Source organism: Sceloporus occidentalis, unplaced genomic scaffold (assembly GCF_023333645.1).
Source record: "Sceloporus occidentalis isolate IW3139 unplaced genomic scaffold, rSceOcc1.0.p SCAF_26, whole genome shotgun sequence".
Taxonomy (NCBI): Eukaryota; Metazoa; Chordata; class Lepidosauria; order Squamata; family Phrynosomatidae; genus Sceloporus; species Sceloporus occidentalis.
In genome coordinates, this window is record NW_028317006.1 from 8,676,216 (window position 1) to 8,699,457 (window position 23,242).

General features: G+C 41.1%; 1 protein-coding gene across 1 annotated transcript; it reads left to right on the plus strand.

Annotated features, from left to right (window-relative positions):
• The first annotated feature begins 226 nt into the window (after positions 1 to 226).
• On the plus strand, positions 227 to 22,908 carry LOC149300127 (rab11 family-interacting protein 1-like). The gene is made up of 6 exons (XM_089485562.1): positions 227 to 576; positions 10,949 to 11,388; positions 12,316 to 13,063; positions 19,652 to 19,739; positions 20,846 to 21,058; positions 22,867 to 22,908. Exons 1-6 carry the CDS (start codon positions 227 to 229, stop codon positions 22,906 to 22,908), a joined length of 1,881 nt encoding a protein of 626 aa, XP_089341688.1.
• Positions 22,909 to 23,242: the final 334 nt, after the last annotated feature.

Sequence of the window (23,242 nt, forward strand, 5' to 3'; positions counted from 1 at the left end):
ACGTGATGTGCTAGGTAGCGGTTCCATAGCGCCCGCTCTGTTTCCAGTACATGAGTACAGTCTCTCCCTGGTTGTCAGGGAGAGCACACAAGGGAGTGGGGGTTACGTCTCCTGCTAGCACCGCCTACCTGTTGAGCAGCGATACAGTTGCCGCCCCGCCCTCCATATACCCAGGGCGAGTCGGCAGGTAGATACGCACTTCGAGGTAGAAGTCCCGCCGACCAAGATGTCTCTAGCCCAGCAGTCTCAGACCTGGTTTCCCACTCACGTCCAGGTTACCGTGTTACAGGCTAAAGCGCTCAGGTCAAAGGGTAAGGCCAGCACCAACGATGCCTACGCCATCATTCAGCTAGGCAAGGAAAAGTACTCCACCACGGTAGCCGAGAAGGCAGTTGCTCCTGTGTGGAAAGAGGAGGCCACCTTTGAAGTTCCGCTACTTCACAATGACAACCAAGAGCGGTGCACGGTTCGGGTCATCGTCATGCACAGGGCCCTGGTGGGGATGGACAAGTTCCTGGGACAACTGGAGCTTAACCTGTGGGAGCTGCACCAGAACAAGAACAGGAGGAAGGTCCAGTAAGTATGGGGTCCTGGGCCAGGTGTCCCTAAGGAATGGGTTCACACTTGAAGGATTTAAGGAACAGAATTAACCTCCCAATAATAATAATTAGCTCTTAATAATGGTTATAAAGCTAACAGCAACAGTTTATATCACTAGTGGTTCCGCAGTATGACCTCTATAAATTACCCCAGTACCAGTCACCGTTTAACCCAAAATTCCTTATGTTCTGCGTTTATACGTTTTCTAAACTTTCTATGTAAAACACTGCCATAGATTAGATCCATTTGGTATATTTAATCCTGCTTTAAAAGCATAGTTTTAGGTCTTATCTTAGATTCAGGACAGCCATATGTCTATCCGGTGCTTTTTAACCTCTACTGCTTTTTCTGAGAGGCTGTTCCACTCATCTACAACTCTGGTCTCTAAAATATAAATATAATGTGATCCCATAGATATCCTGACAATCTATCGGTTTACTATTTTTTTATTTACGTATGCTGTGCTTAATTTGTGCAGCGCCCCTAATGTTACTGAGTGTTTCCCCCTCTGTCTGCGGGCACCAACCCTACTCCCACAGAGTGTCTTCCAGGGACATTAGCGAAGAAATATGCTCCCGTACCTTTCCATTCACACCTTTCAGGTGTCAGTCTTTGAAGCCGCAACGCCGATAGATACAACGGGGCTCGTTGCTGGGTTTTTTTTGTTGGGATTTGTTTTATTTACACAATTCCTGAGTGAGTGTAAATATTTTCATGCATCAGCAACGAGTCACATGTTGCTGAGAACTGTGTGATTAAATAGGCACGGCGAAGGAATGAAAATAATTGGGTGACTAATGGCTGTTGCAGGCCTTTTGTGAATACTCTTGTGGTTTTGTGGGGAAAACTTTAATAATAAAATGAAATGTATACCTAGGTTAACTGAAATCAAATAGATTGTGAGATTTCAAGGCTACTTAGGTGTCTTCTTCAGACTTATTCATACTTTAATATTTGTAGAAACACTCATTCTATCGCCAAAATACCATACCAAATGTTCACTAGTCCAATAAGCCACCTAATAGAATACAATGTACAAAAAATCTCACTTTTATGAGCTGATTCACTGTTTTTGATGAAAAGGAATTAAATACAAAGCAGAGTTGGGACCCCAAATATTTTACTGTAATTGGGCGTTAAATAAATGCTCAATTATCTGGATCCATTTAAACAATGTATATGCCTGTAATGCAGATCTGTCGTCAGCGGCACATACATTAATGTGTACATCTCTCTCGCAATAACATTTCATAATTTGCGTTCCATAATTTGGACCAAGCTGCTATAAAACGTTAATTACCTTATTTGTTAGAAGAAGCCAGCTCAATGATGTCAGTGTAGCTGACTCCGTAAGTCATGTTGCGTACATAAATACCTGGATCCCTGTCTTATATGTAAATTCATACTGAACTTACATCGGATTCATGAAGCATTCACTAAACATTTAGTCGACTATTGCGGTGCATTTTGTTATTGTTGCAATCGCACTTGACCTATTTGCCAGGAATTTCCCTTAACCAGGAAGATGGTTATTTAGCAAGTGGATCTTTAACATTCTCTGAAATAAACATCAGTCTTAAAGCCCATAATGACTATACTGTTATAATTACACATGGCAATCGGTTTGGTTTATAGTTACCCCAAGATGTTTATCTGGGTTACATTGATTCCTTTTTCACTCTTTAATCAACTGATACCCAGGCTGCACATTATTATTTATTATTATTATTCTCTATTCAGCTCCAACATATCACTCAGTGCTGTGTATTTTAAGATGGGGGTGGTTAACAAAAGCATAAATAGATTGTAAGCTCTTGCGAGCAGGGCCCTCTTTACTGAATGTCATAACCCTTGACTGTATGTATTGTAAGAAACGCTGTGCGGAATGTTGGTGCTATATAAATAATATTTATTAACAGATATACATTTACAGACACAGCAGGAGTTGAGGGCCCTCCCCATGAGCTTGCCATCTATCCTTATGGTACTTTCATACAAAGTTCATGGTTGAAGAATAAATACTTTATTTTTATTATTATTTATAAAGTCTACCTTTAGTTGACTTTCTAATATGTATTAGCAGAACGTGAAGTCTGCCTGTAAGCGTTGGGCACGACGGTCTCTAGTAACCAGGTTCATTTTTGCGTTACTCAAGTTTTAATAGTAAGTGGAAGAATTGGCTCCTAGAAAGTTAACCTAAAGCCAGATGGAAGCTACCAAATTTACATTCTGTGATTAAACTAATGTTAAGGTCCCTGCGGCAACGTACCCCCCAGTGATACACGCCACTGATCTGGTGTATAAAATGTGGTTTTGGTCCGGAAGCTGGTATGACTTTTCTGACTAATCTTTAATCAAAATATATTTGTCATGCTCAGTGGACCAGATTACTTTAGAGATTTATGGCAAAGCCTTGGTTTCAATGATTTTTAGTTTGTCGTAAACCCAATTTGTATTTTTATTGTAAGTAATGATTGGTCAATGAAGTGTATCATTTGGGGGGAAATGACTACCCCCTTAGGAAGCAACAGAAGTGTTTCTGGTCCGCATGTTAAACGCCAGGGAGGAAATGACAAGTAAATTAATATTGGGCTTTACACAGCTGGCAGATCGAGAGAGCAGGTGCAGGTGTTTCCTTCCTATTCCATGAAAAGTTGGTTAATATTTAACCGGATTGCTTTTGTCCGTGCTCCTGGCATGCGACGGACACAGACACCATAGATCCTTAACACACTTATTGCCGCGGTAACTGTAAGTATCTGGAGATGTGTTTACAGGATTCAGTTCCTCAGACATTATAGATTTATGCTTAGCTAGAAGAACATGAATTATTAATACTCTACAAGGCAGTCGGCTATAGCTTGAGTTCACCGGGCACAATGAAAGAGGACTAATAGTGATGTAGTAAAAGGGCAGCTAATCTTTGTGGAAATGGAACTCAAAGTCCAGGCTTTGTCAAAAGAACTAAAACTGGTTGCTTCCATAGCTGTAGTGTCCCCCATATCCCGTGCTGCCTCTTAACTTCATGTATCGTATGTACAAGTACGTCAGTAATAGGAGGTTACTAGGAGTCCAGGCTGGGATGTAGCTTTAAGATGAAGTCCAAGATACACAGAAATGTAGGTTAATATTGCAAAAAAACTGGTTTTATTTAGTTTTTCACCAATAAACTTCCTTCTTCCGTACACCTGGAGGCTGACATTGTTGTCAGTCATACTTTGGTCGCTTACCTGCTCAAACACCTCACTGAGCTTATTCTTTATGGCAATGAGAAGTGTGTTTCTGTACACATTCATGAGTCATAGCGTCCTGCTGGGTGATTAGGACTGAGCCATACTGTTTACCACTTGCAGAATGATAAGGAGTCAGAGCGTCTTTCTAGTATACTGAGCTAAAAGATAACCTCGATAGTGGAGCTAGAACGCTAATAGTTAATATGCAGCTGGGTGAACACATGAGGCTAAAACTGTTTTTCAAAAACTGCAGTTTTCTTTTTAAAACTTTATTTTTACTCTAATACTGGTAACAAAAAAAATCTGTCATTTAAGAAAAAAAGACGGTGAAAGTCAGGCACTTAATTTAACAGACAGAATGTCCCAAAGCAGTCAGACACTTAATCTGCTCTGAAAAGCCTACTTGTTTGCCTGTAAACTCCATAATCAGATTAAATTCTTCTTGGGACGCTGTTCGGATGCCAGAACGGTAAGCCAGATACGGGGCTGTTATGCAGGAACGGAACAGTCAAATGACCAAGTTGGAATGGCAGTCTTGATCATAAAATACTCTGGGAAGATTGTTGCCGCCCCCCTTGTTGCCGCCTGCCGCCCCCCTTGTTGCCGCCTGCCGCCCCCCTTGTTGCCGCCTGCCGCCCCCCTTGTTGCCGCCTGCCGCCCCCCTTGTTGCCGCCTGCCGCCCCCCTTGTTGCCGCCTGCCGCCCCCCTTGTTGCCGCCTGCTGCGTGTTTGAATAAAGGCTGCATTTTCTAAGAATAGATTTAGACAAGAGGTGTTACAGTGCGGTGCACAATATACATTTCCTGTAAACACATAATGTGTATCGGCTGCGTTGGCATATCATCCTGACCATTAAAAAAAAATAAAAAAATAGCCATTTCTTCTAATATTCTTCAATTAAAAAACGTTTTCCAATATTTCGGTAATTAGAGACATTCACGCCACCTAATTTCCCGCCCTGATAAACGCCAGACATGCTATGTGTCTGTAATTCTGCAAGCAGGTCACGTAGCACCGTAAGCATGGTGCGTCACTAACACGTGTATATGTGTGTGTGGTAGATATATACTACCCAATTGTTCTGGATACTCCCTGCTTGCCTGTGTGTAATTTTACTGACCTATGGATGATCGCTTAGATGATTTACTACAATCAACATAATAACAAAATTGCATGAGTGTGAAAATTATTAAACACGCTAAAATTAAACTAGCTGTGTAATCCATGAATTGTATTATGTAAATGAGCTTGAGTACTGTTGAAAACAACCAGAGAAACAAGGTTTTGCGGTAAGAAGCCCCGCCATGCCGAACCCTCTGCCACGCCAGGCATTGATTATCAGCGAGCTGTTTAAAACCATTTAATGTTTAAAAACCATTAGTGCATCTTCATAGAGGGCATGGAATACCTGTTGTTTTTGTTTTACTTTGTCATCGTTTTGTTTCTAGGGGTGTATTATGTGTTATCATCAGATGATCGCTCGGCAAATGCTGTGCTTCGTTTAGCGAGCTATAATAAGCTGCTCTGTGAAACCACCGGTTGAGTCAGCTTGTGGTATGTTTCTGTACCTCGTATAGATACCGGTTAAACAATACAGAGGCCCAGTGTTATTACGCATGAAGCCGGTCGGACGGCATTCCTTATGTCTGCGTTAGACACATAATGCATCATTCGTTTGCACACAATATAATGGTGTTATGTATGATCTGTAAGCTGCAGCATTGGCAATCTCTAAAATGCCACCAAGCAAAGCTGTCACCTGTAAATACTTTAAAGCACGTTGATCATAAGAAAACAAAACTTTACATCAGGAAGCAAAGCGGGGGGGGGGGGGGGAGTTTCAATGTGGTCTTCTGTATTGTATTTTTATTTATGTCACTGACACTAGATGCTGAGAGTGAGTGGGGTCTCTCCAGATTCAAACGCTGAGCAGTCCATTGCCTGGGTAATGGTAATAATTACCTACAAGGTAGGACTGGACCCATATATCTGCAGTGTTGGCTCTATGAGATCTCTCCGGCAGTCATGATGTTTTGATAATTTGATAAGTATATCTATCCCGCACTTGCTCCTGATCTGTAAGATTTCAAGGAATTCCAACAGGTTTAATAAGTGTTACGAGTGGATGTTTTTTTCCCAGAACCCTTGAAATATTTATGCCCATGAACTCTGTTTCAACTACAGCTCCCTCCCTCTGACATTCCAGGCGGTTGCTATCTCTATGGGCCACGCAAAACAAATGAGACCTTCCAGAATCTACCTACAGTGCCTGGCCGTGATCTGTAACCGGACAGCCCCGACATGTCCCGTAAAAGTGTAGCTGAGAAAAACGACTCCAGATCCGATGGGATGGCCGTTGGGTACTGAAATGTCTCCTAGTTTGCAGGCTCTGAAGAACAGAGTCCTTGTTGCTTTCTGAACATTGTTTATTCTAGGGGATATTTGCATTTTGTTATGGAGATACTTTGCATTATTTAATAAACTTCCTGGTCAAATATTTTATCCGGTGGGTGATGTTAGTTCAACTCGGTATGGTAACATCTGTACCATAATATGTATTTGATGGGGCTGTGAGCGACGGCAAAATGTCCTTTTTAAAGGATCAGTAACGCCCAGTGTTTAGCCGACAAATGCTACTCGGTTACTTGCCGAGCATGTCCGCCCGTCCCTGCGTACAGGCACAATGTTTAAGCAATTACAAGACGTTGTCCACTTCCAGTTGGTTCAGGCAGTGAAAATGCTGGCATTTTTTAACTCCCTTAATGCATAAACTACTTAAAAAAAACTCTCATCTGCATCCAAGAGAGTTCTTTCTGCTTCTGCTGTAATAATTCAAATAAAAATTCAGCATGACCTTTTCTTTAAGAAGAAATTGCAGAACCTGTGTGTCCTCGCTTCTGTCCTTCTAACGTGCGTTTCACTTTGCATGGGTTCTGAAGCCATGTCCATCACGCTAAGCATCGCGATGGAGGATGAAGGTATTTTAAAGAGTGACGCCACTGGCTGCAGAATACAAGAGAATAAAACTGTGCCTTGCTTTCTCCAAATGAGTTCTTATGTCTCCATTGTTCTTTGGAGTGTATGTTGATACCTACATAATAAGATGTTGGAAGAACCTGACATTGCAGTGGTCGGCTATCCCTTTAGACCGTGTTCTGTGTTTTGGGAAGCCACATCGGTTATTCAGAGGAGTTGGATGTTCTTGGAAATGTTCTTGTGATGTTAACACATTGGGTTTTGTGTTCTCTGCGCCCCCGTGGCAGGGCCATGTGACTCTTCTGACACACCTTAGGTGTTGGCAAATGATACGTCTTAATGGCACTTGGCTGGAACTCAGGCATGTGGCTATAAACAAGCAGCGCTGATCTGTGGTCGCATCTGTATAATGTATTTAACGCGGGGCATTAGGAATTATTTATTGTGCTCCTTCTTTCCGGTAAGAATCTAGAAGTCGGTTTATACAATGTTAGGCCCTGGCAGTAGATTGACCCCCAAAAGTAAGCTAAGTAAAAGCAAGTGCAAAAAAGGGCAAAGATTGCTCGTCTTTTTGTGTACAAAATATATAAAGGTGGCTTTTCTCACTAGTCAATGCGTTCCTAGACGAGCTGGTGTTTAGACATCATGCATATTGATGCTTCATCGTAGAATCCCTGTAAGTGGATTTGAACAGGTATCATTTGTTAGAAAGGATCATCGCTAGAGAAGGACGGGAACATGAATCGGATAACATTAAATCAGTCTCATGGAATAGACTCTCCCCATAGGATGGGAGGGAGGTATGGACATTTGCCTCCAGCGTTGTTGGTTTTTACATTAATTCATTGTCAAAAGTAGTTGAGACCAAATTTAACATTTGAGTTAAACTAGCACATCTTTTTTCCAGTGTCCCATGTCTTGCGGTTGCTTGAAACCCGTTTTAAAATGCTTGTTTGGGGCTTCATTGCAACATACCGTTCAGCCTACTTATCTTCGTAGGATGGACATGACGGAGATTACATTTATTTTTAGAAGCAAGTGTTGCGTTTTGTAACCCAGGGTGTGACTTTTTTTTAAAGAACACATCCTGCAATCGCAGAAGTTGATTACTCTTTACAAATATCAATAAAATTCTTTTAAAATGCATGTGACGTATCTACCTATTGTGGTTGTTGCTATTTATAGCTGATGCGTGTAAGTATAGCATGTTTACTCCTACTGACTGCATGACTGAAACTAGAAAAACTTAGAGCTTTGCATGTAAAACAGTAATGGGGGCAAAGTCGCCTTATGAAACTGAGCAAGTAGACTATGTCCAGGGTCTCCTAATCCAGGGCTTTCAAGATTGGGAGACCAGAGACCTTGGGGTACTTCTGGTCCATTCCAGACGTGGGTGTCCCCTCTTAACTGCTCATTCTAGGGGGTCTAGAAGCACTGTATCTTATGACAGAGCAAGTGTCCCCCATATCTACATTTTCTCCTAAATGTGCTCCTAAAAGCACCCGTTTCTGGTCAAACACCATTCTCTTCAGAATGGTTCAGTAGCTGTCTTAAGATATACATTCCCAGATGAAGACACGCAGCTCACAACATGCGTGTTAATTCCCCTGGGGTTTCGCATTATAAGGGGAGAGTTTGCCCTTTGATTGTTGACCATTGTCTAGTAGGTTTAGGTTTTGTTTGATGTGTCCATAATCAAATGATCAGCCAAGTTCCTAGATATATGTAATTTAACAAGGTTTAATGATAAGAAATACATCATCATCATTGGGAAACTTTTTATTTCATAAAATCTAAGATCCAGTTGTGACAGACCTTCCTGAGTAAGGTTTATGTAAAATATATGTAAATACTAGCTCAGAATAATCATGTTATTTTACAGGAATAAAAATATATTGGCACTCTTCTCAATCGCTGCCGAAAGGCACAATTGTGTTTTGAAGTAGAAATATCACCTAAAATTTAAGTGCTGCCCTTCAGCCAATCGCACGTTGACTGAATCTGCTCTTGTTAGGAGCCTGTTCATAGTCCTACGCAGCCAAATACATAGTTAATTTCCTGACATCACTAGAATGAAGCTTATCTGATGTAACAGAGAATAATTCATTTCCATGAAGTACGCTGATACATGTCATTCTTTCGCTTACACAGCACCTTATCAGAAGGGAGGCGATTCCCGACCTAGCACTCCTTAGCCGTTCAGAATCGGTTCTTTTTTGAGCTATCTAATCACATTTCTTTAACTCCCACCCGTTCTGTTTGGGGTGTTTTTGCAGTACAGTCTGCGTAGGAGGAAAGATCCCACTCTGCACCACAGCTCTCTAATAATGTAGATTATAGCATGGAAAGTTCCAGTGAAGTAAACATTTTCAATAAATTGTAAAAGAACATATAGGGGAACTTCCCCTTTTTATTACTAGTATAAGACTAAAAATAAGCTCTAGTTTTTGTGTAGTATTTTATTATAATACTGCATTGTGGTATACAAAAGAATGGCTCAGTCTTTAGCACACATCTGACTAATCAAAGTCTATGGAGGAATGGACTCCATTAACATTGCCATGAAGAATCGGTTCAGTGTGAGTTCGGGGAATGTCCTCCGTAATACCACATGACTGACAATGGCAGCCACCAGGTCTGCAGATAGAGGAAGTTTATTGGAAATTACATAAAACCAGGTTTTTTACAATGTTAGTATACATTACTCTATACAGCACTGTGATTAGGTGAAAAATCGTTTCTAATTGGGTTTTTTTTATTTAAATTAGCTGATCTCTCTATGATATTCTTTGATAATTACTGGTACTATGTTAAGAATCTCAAGTGTTATGTAGTTTTTACATAATAATACAAATTCAGACAACTACCCTCATGTGTATGCTTTTCTTATCTTAGCCCAGTCAAGTAGACAGACCTATATAGAATCGAATGGCTCAGTGTTTGTCAGACTCTGGGGTTGGGGGGTGTTCATTAGACAGACAGGACTTTATTAGCATTGCCATAAAGCATCAGCTCAGTGTGGTAATTGAGTACGGAAAGTCAACCAAAATATATTGACTGCCTACAATGGCACCCTTCAGGTCTGCAGATAAAGTTTATAGGCACAAAATTCAGCGCTAATCTACTATAATGTATATACCACTCTATTCATTTTTGGAACAGTAATTGGTTCTGTGATCTGTGGAATGTGTGCTGAAAGCTTGTCTGAATGCGTGAATAGCCTAATCCCCGCACTAAGGTATTCAGTTAAAATATAAAATTGTTCTGCTGCTCTATATACGGATTAACCCTTAGCACCGGTTTCTGCGCAGGTCCTAGAAATGTCGTCTTAGCTAGTCTTGTAATGTTTGTTGTTTTTATGATTTTATCGTTGGAAGAAGCGTTTTCTCTGTTATGATGTAGATTCACTTCCTGTTAAACTAACTTTGGTTTCTGACCTCTGTTGGCATGTCCTTGCATGAGAGCCGTAATTGAAGGACTGCTGATAGAGGCTGAGCTGGTGGTTACTGTAAGCTTTAGAAATGGTGTCGCTTTTGTTTGCAGGCAACAGTGAATATTGACAGGTGGTTTGAAATGACACGTTTCATGATAATTATAGATAATCCATTATTACAAGGTGCAAATTCTAAACTCTTAATTAATGAGAAACGAGTCTGACCTTGACATCATTGTTCGCGATGACAACACGTCCTAGAAGTCTGGTAACTGTGGCCCCTGGCTACTTTACTGCTGCTGCTTGACACTTTTTGGTGCGATCCTATATTGATCTCTGTGGATGTATCCCTTATTGGCTGTAAGGGTATATTCACTAAATAGGTTTATAGGAGAGCTGAGCATTAAATGCATTTCAACCGTAAGCCCTAGGGAGCTTCTCCTATAAGGTCTGAGCTGGCCGTGTATGATCATACCTACGAACATCCCAGGCTAGGTAACTAGAGCTCTCCCTCTTCTAAATTTAAAGAGGGCCACGTTAGCTGCGTGAGAGGTGGCAAAATAAAACATCTGTGTATGGATTGTCCATAAACAAATCTTATGTCAAATACATTAAAGTATAATGCATAGAATTTGAGTGACAGGTCTGATTTGATAGACTGCAATATCCAGTTTTACTTAATCTCGCATTCTTTTAATCTTTTCAAGGTGGTATCCTCTGAAGTCAAAGCCTGGAAAAAAGGAGAAGGAACGTGGTCAGATAGAAGTAGAAGTCCAGTTCATGAGGAACAACATGACTGCCAGCATGTTTGACCTTTCCATGAAGGAGAAATCGCGCTCACCTTTTGGGAAGCTGAAGGACAAACTCAAAAACAAGCGTCGGGATGGATTCCCCGACACTGCCTCGGCTATAGTTCCCAGCACAGGCCAGTACGGGGATGACAGCGATGACGACATGCCCGAAACCGAAAAGAAGAAGTCCAAACTGAAGACGCTGTTTAACAAACAACCAGGGCTGAAAAAGAATTCCATTTCCCAGTCCATGTCTGTCCTGCCAACGTTCCAGCCATCATCTCAAAGGACAGTGCTCAAGCCTAGTGATTTTTCTTCTGATTTAAACCAAGCTTCAGGATCTCCTGTATCTGAAAGTGAGTCTAAATGTGTCTTAAAGGAAGAGTCCCCAAGTGTATTTTTATTGTATTTCGGGACCTATTTTTGTGCATTCTAATGCATTTTACTGCCTGCACATGCACTATGTGGTTAAAGGAGTTAGAAACTGAGACCTCTGCCTTTGACCTTTTCTGAAATGCTGTTGAAACCAGAATTGTTGAGTAGCTTACTGAAATCGGTGCACTCCGAGCGGTCACTTAAATCAGTGGGAGTACCAGTAGCATGTATGCAAGCAAAACATCAGTGTTTAGATAACATATGTGTTGTTTACTGCTGTGGTTACTCCGTTGATTTCAGTGTGCTACTGAGCATGTCCAAGCTCACGCACACGCTCAGGGGAGGAGGCGTTAAATGAGAAAGAAAGCTCACTCTCTAATGCATTCTACAAGTTGCATGCGGTAAAATCCATTGAAGTCCAAGCAAAACAGACTTGGCGTAAAAACATAATTGGAAAATAGACTTTTCCACGCAAGATGGACTTCCGCATGCATTTCCCAATATATTTGAATCTGCTTGCAGCGGCAGTGCATTTACTCATAAAACATTTAGCACTCTGGACCTGGTTTGTCGTTCTCTCAGAAACAGACTGTGCCTTCTTGCACTATCCCCACCTCATTGACACTTGAACTGTTTTCTTTTATTTGTTATGGCTATCTGAAACCTCTGTTACCTCCAAGATATATAAGATTCCATTTTCTAATGTGTGGAATTGTGCATAAGATGAGCCATGTAAAGATGGTAATAACCATTCCTTTGTTGCCTAGAAATACCCTGGTGCATTTAAAGTGCCCTGTACTGTGAATACATTTAAGTTGCTTCCCTTGTCATTTAGGTAGCTTTTCTTGTAGATCATATAATGTCCACCTAGGCCTAACACATTGCCTGTTGTCTGTTTTTGTTTCCAGGGAGGTTTCCTAATCTTCCTGCAATTATGACCCACAAAAGAACCGCAAGTGCAGACACCAAGCAGCTGAATCAAATTGCTTCCGGAAACAAGAAAGAAGGGCTCTCTTTCTTCAGTGGCATGAAGTCTAAGAATGATCCCATCACTCGATCCAACTTGTGCATCAATGGAAATCATGTCTATATGGAAGAGGCTGAACCAAGAAGTGAAAGTCCCAAAGACAACTCTCTCACCAATTCACCACTAACCATCCGTAAAGCTCCCCTCTACGCATCTGCTGAAAACCTGTCTTATAAACCTCCCAAGGAGACTTCAAGCACTTCTAACAACTCCCCGGAAAAAGAACTGTCCACTTCTTCCTCTAACGAGTCCCTTAAGTCTTTAACACTGCCTTCCCACAACAACAAGGGAGAAAAGCCAAGATCCAGAAGTCCTCCTTTGATGTCAGGTGTGCCAAAAGAATCAAAGGAGAACAAAAAGCAGGAGAACAAAATGTCATCCCTTCTGTCTTTGGTGACTGGAAGAAAAGATTCTCCTAAAACTACTGAAGTTGAGAACTTGCCTGAAGTGCCCTTGAAGAACGACGGTCCGAAAGCTACTGAGGGTGCATTAAAATCTGAACGACCCTCAGATAATAAAAGCAAGAAGACTTCACAGAATCCATTTGAAGATGCCCTGTGTGATGAGAAGCCTCCCCAACAGCCGCAGCCCCCAGAGAGAGGTTCCAAAACCTCAGCTGTTAAACCAAGGTTCGTTTATCTTATGCTTTGCCGTATTAATTTAGCAGAAGTGTCTGCGCTAAAGGTGACCATGTTGGTTTTCTTTGCTGTTATAGTTTAAATATTCAAAATAATGTAAAAGAAGCAGCTAGTATAGCAAAGGTGTTCTTGATACACCTGGAAACTTAGACGGTTCATAGCAGCTGTATCTAGTAAAGGCTCACCTTTATTGCAGTGTTAACAATGAAGGATTATACTAAAAGCCCCTATTAACCCAATGAGGAAAATATGAAATGTTTATTTCAAATAAGTTTTTATCAAAGAAAACAAAAGTGTAAAGTTACTATTTGGGGCTACAAATGATTACTATTATGAGTGAGAATGTCGGCACCTCTCGAGCATCTCAGGTTTGTATTGAAGAATTATAAATAGTGATAGAAAATGTTTTTTATACAGTGAAGTCAACATTTTAATGGCGTCTTATTGGTAAAATCACTTAACATGTGTTTAGTAGTTTCCATGATACTATGTGTAATGAATGAGACATGATTTGGCTTCCTGTCACCACTAGCACAGGGTGAATGCTGGTAAAAAAAAAAAAAAATGCTAGTGAGAAATTTTTCATCTCATCCAGGCTGACAATTGGAAACATTTCCAATCCTGGGTGTAGTTTGGTATTTCTCAGTGTTGAAATCATTGACATGGCTATGTATTCACTTGGCTCCAGTCCAAATAACACACCTAGTTAATGCTCCGTCCCACAATAAGGAAGCGCATCCACCTCTTTCCTGCAGGTTCTCTTAACTCACTCGATTTACACCGATGCAGCCTTATAGTATACAGTATGTTTTCGCTGCTATACTAATTATCTTCCCACAAATGATTTTATTTATTTTTTGCAGTAAAGTAGCACGTACAGAACTCTATTGTGATTTTCAAATTCACCGCTTTTGCGGGGACTTTAAATATGGCAACTAAAAGGGTATATGGCTTACTAGAAAAAAATAGGAGCAGAATATAATAGAAACCTTTAAATTCATAACCTGATTTAACAAAGTACAGGAGGAAAGTATATTTCTTAAGGAGACGTATATAGGATCAGGACAGAAAACCCAAAGGGCCAGTTCTGCAGCTTCCAGAGCCGTTAATTGTATACAGCCCTGCCTTAAATAACATTTTAAATTGAGAAGCTTGTTCTCGGGTTGGGATCTATAGCAATTATAGTCTGTTTGCAGCTGTGCACCATGGACTTGGTGTAATAGGTAAGTGCATTGTCCTTCCAGCAGAGGTGGAAGATGTTACTACATCTAGGGAATACAGAATGCATATGTTAAGGTCATGTGCCCAAAAAAAGTTTGAACGTTTTGTAATAGCTTGAAAAATGGGCAGACTAAATAGTCCTTAGTTGGTTTCTTATGTTCTGTATAAGCTCTCATTTGCTTGACCTACCCATGCTTTCTCTAAAATATATACTCTAAAGAGTCCTTTCTCCATTGAAACCAAAGACCTCGGTTTATTTTTCTGTAGTACATGAATGTGTTCTCTGACCGTTTCTTATATTAACTTCATACTACAACAATAGGCATTGTCTTTTCCAATGTAAGTTTATAGTTAGTGATCCCTATTGAGGTGCAAAGTTGGGGGGTTCCATGGTTTCACTAAAGAAAAATAATTCAGCTATCTCAAACAATTACCCTGACTTCACAGTAGCATATTTAGCTCTGTTATATTCTAATATTCCTAGACAAGCATTCCAAATCCTTTTAGGGGTACCATCCCACCAATGTAGGCCTATGGATAAAACATTTAATTAGGTCTTTAATGGCTCTGCCACTTTGAGCTTGGCTTGTGCTAATGAGTCCAGACTACTATTCAGAATGGGAACTTTGAAATTTGAATAGCTTTTGTTCGGTGATATCCCATACTATACTGCAGTGTATAATGGCCCAAAAATAAATCCAAGGGACTACACATTTAAGTGCATATGATGGCTTTTAAGAACAATTCTGGTCCATATAAATATCTAAGACCATGTGGAAAACCGGTTGCCTTTGTGATTGGCAGTTGATTCAAAGTGCCTGTTTTATTATTGTTGAACTTTGTTTTATCTGCGAGGCAACTGACCTGCAGATTTTATTCTGTCCTCTTTACAGACTGGACGTGTCTTCAGAGGCTGAAACCAAAGCCAAGCTTTCTTCTTCATTTCTTTCTAACGCTACTTTTCTTGAAGCATCTTTTTCTGGTGGTCAGAATGCTCTAACTGCATCTAAATTGCAGAAGGGGACGGATACCCAAAATAAAACTACTTTGAATTATTCTCCTACAACACCTGATCCCGTCTCTAATCCTTTTCATGATAAATGCCCAAATTCCCCTTCAGAAACCTTCACTAGTTTAGAGTCAACAGAACCATATGAAAAACCATCAATGCCTTTGTTTTGGAGGTCAGGTCCTTCCTCAAGTGAACCAGCTGAACCAAAGGAGGTTCAAGTAGTTGCCCCGTTCAGTGAAAAAAGCAAAGTAAAAAAGACTTATGTGAAGTCGCTTCTTGATCAACTAAAGGGCAAATCTACAAGCACAGATCCAACTGATGTAGTGGATGTACAACTGGTGAAGGGGATTCTTCCTGTACACTTGGGGCCTCCCGAGGATTCCGATTCATTGTTAGACAACAAACCAGAGCCCGTGTTTGAACCTATTAATAGAAATAGTGAAGGTTTCACCTTGGGTACTGATGATGGATATGAAGCAAAGTCTGTTTTGTCTTCTGAAGTGTCAGAAAAATACCATGATTCTGTGCCTCAGAATGTTAAGGAACCTCCAAAGCCAGCGCCTCGATCCCAGGTAGCTCTGCAAAAAGAAGAACAAGTAAGGGAAGTGAAACCAATCCCACCAAAGCCAGCACCTAGAAGCACTTCCAGAATAAATAAAGTAGAGGAACCTGTATCCGAGAGTATACTGGCTTCACAACCATCCCAGCTTATGGATAAATCATCGGCTGATGCATCTCTTAAGACCAAGAGAGTAACAGAGCAGGCATCTCGAGTTGGTGCCTCGCTTAGTGTCTCAGCTCAGTCAATAACCAACATAAAGATGGCAATGCCAGTAATCGATGACTTGGGTTACAGGCTGGATGAGCTTCCAGTCATTCCAGAGAATCCAGAAGGGACCTCAGATGATGAGCAGCTTGAAAGCAAAAGTGAACCACTTATTGTAGAGCGTAAGAGTGTTTCAGCTAGTAAAACATCATCCGTTGTGCCGCAAAATGAAAAGAACAATCTTTATTCCACATTGCAAACAAACAGTGCTTTAAAACCTGAGAACAACCCAGCTGATTTAACTATGGAGAAGGACAAGAAGAATACAGCCACCGAAAGCGAGGGTACGCCAGAGGGCAATAAGTCCTTCCGCGATATTCCAGGCAATGTCATTGAAGACATTACGAGGGATATTCCAAAGAGTAATGTGGACCATGAAAGCAGGGATTCCAACCACCCGTTCTCACCTGAAAATTCTTCTCACACTAACTCTGTTTCTAGCTCTTTATCACACTCTGTAACTCTTCCATCTGATAACCCTAATACCCCTAGAACAGAGTCCCCAACAAATCCAACCAGTGAGGCTTCTGAAACGTCTGGCAAGAAGAAGCTGCTGCGGGCATGGGTTTCACCCTCTGAGACACATCCAATCCCTACCGTGCAGAGCGGTGGAACAGTGTCTTCGAGGCAAAGGTGAGAGAAACCGCATTCTTTTTTCTTTTTCACTTTACCTTTTGATTTTTATCTTCTGTAAAATTACTGTTTTTCTTGGCAGCAATGCAAAATAGGACAGTTGTAAGCATTTTTCTTCACAGAAGATTCTTATTTATTTTGCATGGTATTAGGCCCATAGGATTGCTATTCCTTTCATGTCTTACGACTTTATAGATACCATTCCAGACGTGGACTCTGTAGCTTTTATAGTAAAGCATTATCTAGTACCGTATTGGTTCGAATATAGGCCGCACTTTTTCCCCCCACTTTAAGTCTTTAAAGTGGGGGTGCGGCCTATATTCGGGGTCTAGCGCCCGACGCCCGGGACATGCAGTTCCGGGCAGGCAGCAGGGTTAGGATACAGATCCCCCGCAGCGGTGCAGGGGACCCGTATCCTACTCTCTGATACGCTCAGACAGCCTCCCCTGCCAGCACTTTCCACAGGGGGGTGCCGGCACGGGAGATTGTCTAAGCGCATCGTGCAGACGTTCACCGGCAGCGGTGAACGTCCGCACGATGCGTTTTACCTCTGCCCCCAAGACTTACCAGAGCAGACTCCCGGGTGTCTTGCGGGGCCGGCGGGGGACACCTACGCAATACGCGTATACGACTTCCGGTGCCGGGACATCCGCTGAGTCCCGGCACCGCAAGTTGTATACGCGTATTGCGTAGGTGTCCCCCGCAAGACACCCGGGAGTCTGCTCTGGTAAGTCGGGGGGGGGGGACAGAATGGCAGCATATCTCGAGGAGGAGGAGGATAGTGGCAGCATATCTCGGGGGGGGGGGGACGGGGGACAGTGGCAGCATATCTCGGGGGGGGGAGTGGCAGCATATCTTGGGGGGGGGGGAGACAGAGTGGCAGCATATCTCGAGGAGGAGGAGGATAGTGGCAGCATATCTCGGGGGGGGGGACGGGGGACAGTGGCAGCATATCTCGGGGGGGGGGGGAGAGTGGCAGCATATCTTGGGGGGGGGGGGAGACAGAGTGGCAGCATGTCTTTAAAAAAAAAAAAAAAAAAATTCTTTAAAAACGCAACAAACTTTTAGGGTGCGGCCTATACACGGGGGTGGCGTATATCCGAGCCAATACGGTATATGCATTGCTTATCCGCCTAACATGCTGAGTTTACCACAATTGTAACTAAATGATGAACCCTTCCCAGAAACCATTAAAAAAAAAACGAAACAAAAACACAATTGTCATGTGGCACCAAACAGAGGAAATGGTAAAATCATTTAAAACCATATAGAATTTTGTTTATTTTGGAACAGCATCTTTATTTATTTACTAATGTATTTTGAAGCAGCTGTCCATTTAATAACCTTTACCCAACCTTAAGTTTGAAAATTGGTGATTGTCGGGGAATTGTCTGGGGGGGAAATAGGGTTCCCAAACGAGAAGTTTTCGGCCACTAAGCACACTGGAGAGAATATCTACCATGCACGTTTAAACATTATGATTGTGTACCTCATTTCAGTATATATGGGGTGACTGATAGGATTTGTTGCTTCCCAGAATGTCTTAAAGGGTTAGGAAGAGCGGGTTCCCTTAAAGGATGCTTATACACATTATGTTAAACATAAAAAAACCTTCTAGTGCTTTCTTTTCTGAACATTAACTTCCTTGGTAATTTAAACAGGATAACTATACAGTTTATCCTGCGGTCCTGTGAAAATATTTCTATACCATGGAATAAAACGAAGCGGTTGAACGTGACTTCACGAATCACACAGTGATGGACTTCAGTTGCTACAATAGTTATACATATAACCTAGTTAAGATCACCGCTTGCTATGGCAGATCATTGTGTTCTAATAACGCCATTGAAGAAATGGTGTAGGTAAACTCCCTCCTTGGATTTCTTAAAGCGTTCTGTGGGACGCATTTTCCCCTCTATAATAAACGATGAATACATTTTCTCTCTGTACTGCGCGCCAACTTATGTTAGGAATTTGCTAAGGTTCTCTTCCAAGCTGCCCTTCTGTCCTAATCGTGTGTTAACACCATGCGCTCATACACGCCAACACCACACTACACAATCACACATTAAGTCTGGCACTATACACACGCACACATCTATACACAATGACAATTTGATATATATATATATATATATATATATATATATATATATATATATACACACACACACATATACTATTCCCTCTTTTCTCGTGAAGACCTGCCTGCACTGCGTACGAGCTGCCTGCTCCTTCCTCTTCACCACCGCTGGGTCACGATGCAGGCGTTGCAGAGGTGATTTATAATTGCCACAGCGACCTGGCACCTGGGGTTTGTCAAGCTGTGGTATAAGTTGTGTTGCACTATAACAACATTTTAATGCAGGAGTATACTGAGGTCTCTCTTTAATGGCAGTCAATATGATCATTCAGTAAAGTCCAGCTCTGTACAAAGAATCATTGCTTTAAGTGTATAGGGGAAGAATGTGTATAATGTGTAAATGTAAACAAGAGCCTGACTTCTCATTAATAGCATTGTTTGACTTGGCAACTCCTTACCTGAACCCTACAGAGCAAAAACCCCACTACCCCAGCAGCAGCGCATTGGAACGTTTGTGTGCTGGAGCGATTATCCTCGGTTGTGTGATTGTATGATAAGATGTATATATTCCAGTTATTCATCGTCTCACATTGCCAATTTATATGGGTGTAAGATGTTGAGGTTAAAGGGTCAGATTAAACTCAACTCTGTTCATTCGCTGGAAAGATAAAAGTAGATCTATCTCATTGCATGACTGGAGTGTATGGATAGTCTTCATAGATTAAAACACATCTTTTTTCCTGTTTCTACTTTTTTTCCTATAAGTGTAAGACTCATGCAGACGGCGTTTTTGTTTCTTTGCAGAACTCATCCAGTGAAGCCCATGAACACAAACCACACCAAGCCTTCCAACGTCTCCCAGCCAATCAAAGCCTATGAGAACACTCTCAATGCCATAAACACCAAGGTAACATTATACACCATAGCGTGATATGGATATCAATGCAAGTGAATATAAGGCAAAGTCAATCCTCTGTTATCAGCACACAGTGATAATACTGTCCGCACATCTGTCGCTTACTCGCACACTGTGTTTAAGGTCATGGGAGTTGTATTCTAATTGCTCTTAGAATATTTCTCCACACCCTTTTTTATTCTGGTTTATTTTATTTAAATATACTTGAACGCCGAACAGCTGCTGTGTAAGCTGCAGGAGGGCTCCAGCAAAGCTCTGCTTAGTCTAGACTGCGGTCTATTGACAGCTCTTTCTTCACACCAATTAAGATTTAAGGCTGTTCTAAATAACCATTATCCTAAGGGAGCTTTGTAAACATTTATAGAAGATTCTCGCTGGGAACCAAGGGACTAATAATTCCTTGTGGTTTACACTTCATATTGTTTCTGTAAACACGAAGCGGTTCTATAATGCTTCTGTTCTTTAATAAGGAAAATATGGTGAAAAGATTTATTCAATTACTAAGTCCCCCCCTTCAAAGATGGCGCTCTGCATGTGTTTCCTATTAAAGTACCAATTTTGGGTGTTGAATGAGGTCTTAAATGTATTCTAAGAGTCCTGTGGAATGCTTTAAATGACAGACTTCTCCAGAGTTCAGGAAATAAGTTTCATGTGGAAATGTATGAAATAAGTGTTCATATGAAACTTAGGGAATTTTTTTCCCTTTGAAATGTTTTGCGGTAATCTTGGTATAATGCCAAAAGCCGGCACAGAATGCTAGTCAATAAAGCCACCCCTCGTGACCATAGACAGGCACCTGTATCCTGCTCATCAATGATATTACCTGTGACTCTGCATTGGTACTAAAATCCCATTCATTTATGAATAACCCCTTAAACCCATTAAAAACAATGCATTGCGAGCCCGTAGGGACTAAAGAGGAACAGGTTGGCCTTTATTGTGATAGTTGGCGCAAAACATCAGTCTGTGCATGATGGCATTTACATGGCACACTTATTTATCTGAACTTTTGGATGAGTGCAACTTGCTTGCTGGAAGTCAATGTATTTCAATCACTTCTTTACGTTCCTGTTCTATTCCAGAAATATGACTCCTCCGATCCATCTTACGCTTATGCCCAGCTTACACATGACGAGCTGATACAACTGGTCCTGAAGCAGAAAGAGACCATTTCTAAAAAGGAATCACAGGTACGGGAGCTGGAAGATTACATTGACAATCTGCTGGTACGAGTCATGGAGGAGACTCCCAACATCCTGCGGAACTTCGCAAATCAAAGCAAGAAGGCCGGCAGGGTATAATCCCAGATGTTATTTAGACTGATGCAGTACTGCTCTCTATCCGTGTCTTAGACCAAATCGGGGCACAAAGCATATGCCTAGGTTACTGAGCGGGACTATGGTGAGATGTACCCTTAATCAGATAATAGAAAAATCAAGCATCTTCCTTTAAGGCTATAGTAGATAAATGTATATGGTAACTTATCTAAGGAAATATTTAATATCCGTTACTGTAAATCTAAATCTCCTTTTGATTTGATACCCTGAAAGTATCCATTAAACTGATGTCTTTTGCATTTTTATGGGTGGGCTCTGGGGAAAAATGCAGATAGTGCCTAATCACATAAACCTTCTAAAGATGTCGGCACAGTCTTCCATATATATATATAAATATATCGTGCCTTAACCTTTCCCAATGTATAAAGGTGTTTGCCTTTTCTAATAAACGTTACCAAGTGGTTAAACGGGCTACCCAGCAGAACTGTTCCAAGTGTCTACAGCACGTCCATAAATAATTGCTTCATGCCCAACGGTGTTTGCGATCCCTTTTGGTTTCGCCAAAATGTCTAGGATACACTCGCCCAGTTGTGACTCAGCTTCTAAAAAAAATAAAGTTTCATGTTGCGCTTCAATAAAGAAGCTTTTATCTACATACTCGCAGACCTGCAGTAGTCCGTATCTGTGCAGTAATAGCTGCCAAGAACCTGCTTTCCTTATGACTTCATGTGCATTCCACGTTCTTTCTGAAATCTGTTATATGCTGGTCACAAATCTAGGTACTATTACTCTGATCAGCGAGCTGAATTGAGGTTGGGTCGAGTTTCTGCTGACTGGCTGCAATAACTAAAATTCTAAATCCGTTTTCTGTAATATTGTGCCTTGTATATAGTCAAAACTGTAAATGGATCAGAAATGATGTCTAAGGTGTCTTCATGGTAAATGTATATTTCTATTCAAAAGCTGATGTTTTTATATGCTAATCTGCATTTAAAAATGAACAAATTGCATTTACAGTTATCGGACCCAGTGCACTGTATTTAAAGTACGGTACAGCTATTGTATGTTGCAAAGACAATCAGGACTCCATACATGCCTATTTTCTTAGTGGTTAAACTTCTTAAATAATAAAACGAAACCAGCCTCCCCCCCCCCCCCCATACGCTGATCACTTACATGAGGGTGGATATGCTGTTCACAAGTGGTAAATAGTATTGAATAGCAGCGAGTATACACTGTGTTTATTATGAACCAGGAAACCTCTTTTTAGGTAAACCTAGAAAATATGCAGTTTCACCTGCTTGCCCCCAACTGTCTTACATGGCTATAAAGGGGGCAACTTTAGCAGAAGTCTGCCTGACTTGACCCTTGAAAGTTGGTGAATATATTGCTCATTAAACGGATTAGAATGTAAGTGGATGGAGGGAACGTGTTTGGCATTTTGAGTTTATTCTTACTCTGTTAACACTAATCACTGTGATATTTAGCATAACGTTTTTCTTTATGATAAGCTTTGTAGTATAACCATGTACAAAATGCTTAAACATGCGTTTCCATTAAAGTCTTGCTTGAGACAGAAGTTGGATGAAGTAGGTGACAGAATCTTAAGAGATAGAAAGCAAAGATGATTGTCCGGAACACTAGGCTGTGGGGTTTGCTTTACCTCTGATATTCAAACTTGGACGCGTTCCGCTGTGTCCTTTCTCTGGCTTGCATACTCTTTAATGCAGGCCTTTTAGTACGGATGCCTTCTTGAGTATGGGCCTTGTTGGCCAAATCTTTGGTACTGGAATGATCCCACTATATTAAATATTTTCCTGTTTCAGGATGAGACAGACGGGAGGGTCAGTTCATTGCGAGGCGATTGAAATACTCGCCAATGGTTTTTTTTATGGTTTACTTGAAGAAGCCTGGCAGAGTTACACAGCGGTTAGAGGATTCGCAATGCGTTTTCTCATCTCGAATGCGTGTTTTAACGGTCAAGGTTTTGTTTTGCAACACATAATGGTTTTAATGCAACCTTCGGGTTTTATGAATGGAATCTTGGTTTTGGTGGTGTAGCTTCCAGCAACACTAAGCCAGCACTTTATTAAGACTTAATGATATACACACTGGATTTTTTTGTAGTATCATTGGTATATTTATAAAGAGAATAAATGTATTACTGTATTTTGAATCTGAAAAAAATAAAATAAAAAGAAA

Bases quoted from the DNA above. Each gene is read 5' to 3' on its own strand.
- LOC149300127 (XM_089485562.1), top strand. From the start codon at position 227: ATGTCTCTAGCCCAGCAGTCTCAGACCTGGTTTCCCACTCACGTCCAG. The intron at 13,064-19,651 runs GTTCGTTTATCT...GTTTCTTTGCAG, and splicing joins ACCTCAGCTGTTAAACCAAG to AACTCATCCAGTGAAGCCCA. The intron at 21,059-22,866 runs GTATAATCCCAG...TTCCTGTTTCAG, and splicing joins AAAGCAAGAAGGCCGGCAGG to GATGAGACAGACGGGAGGGT.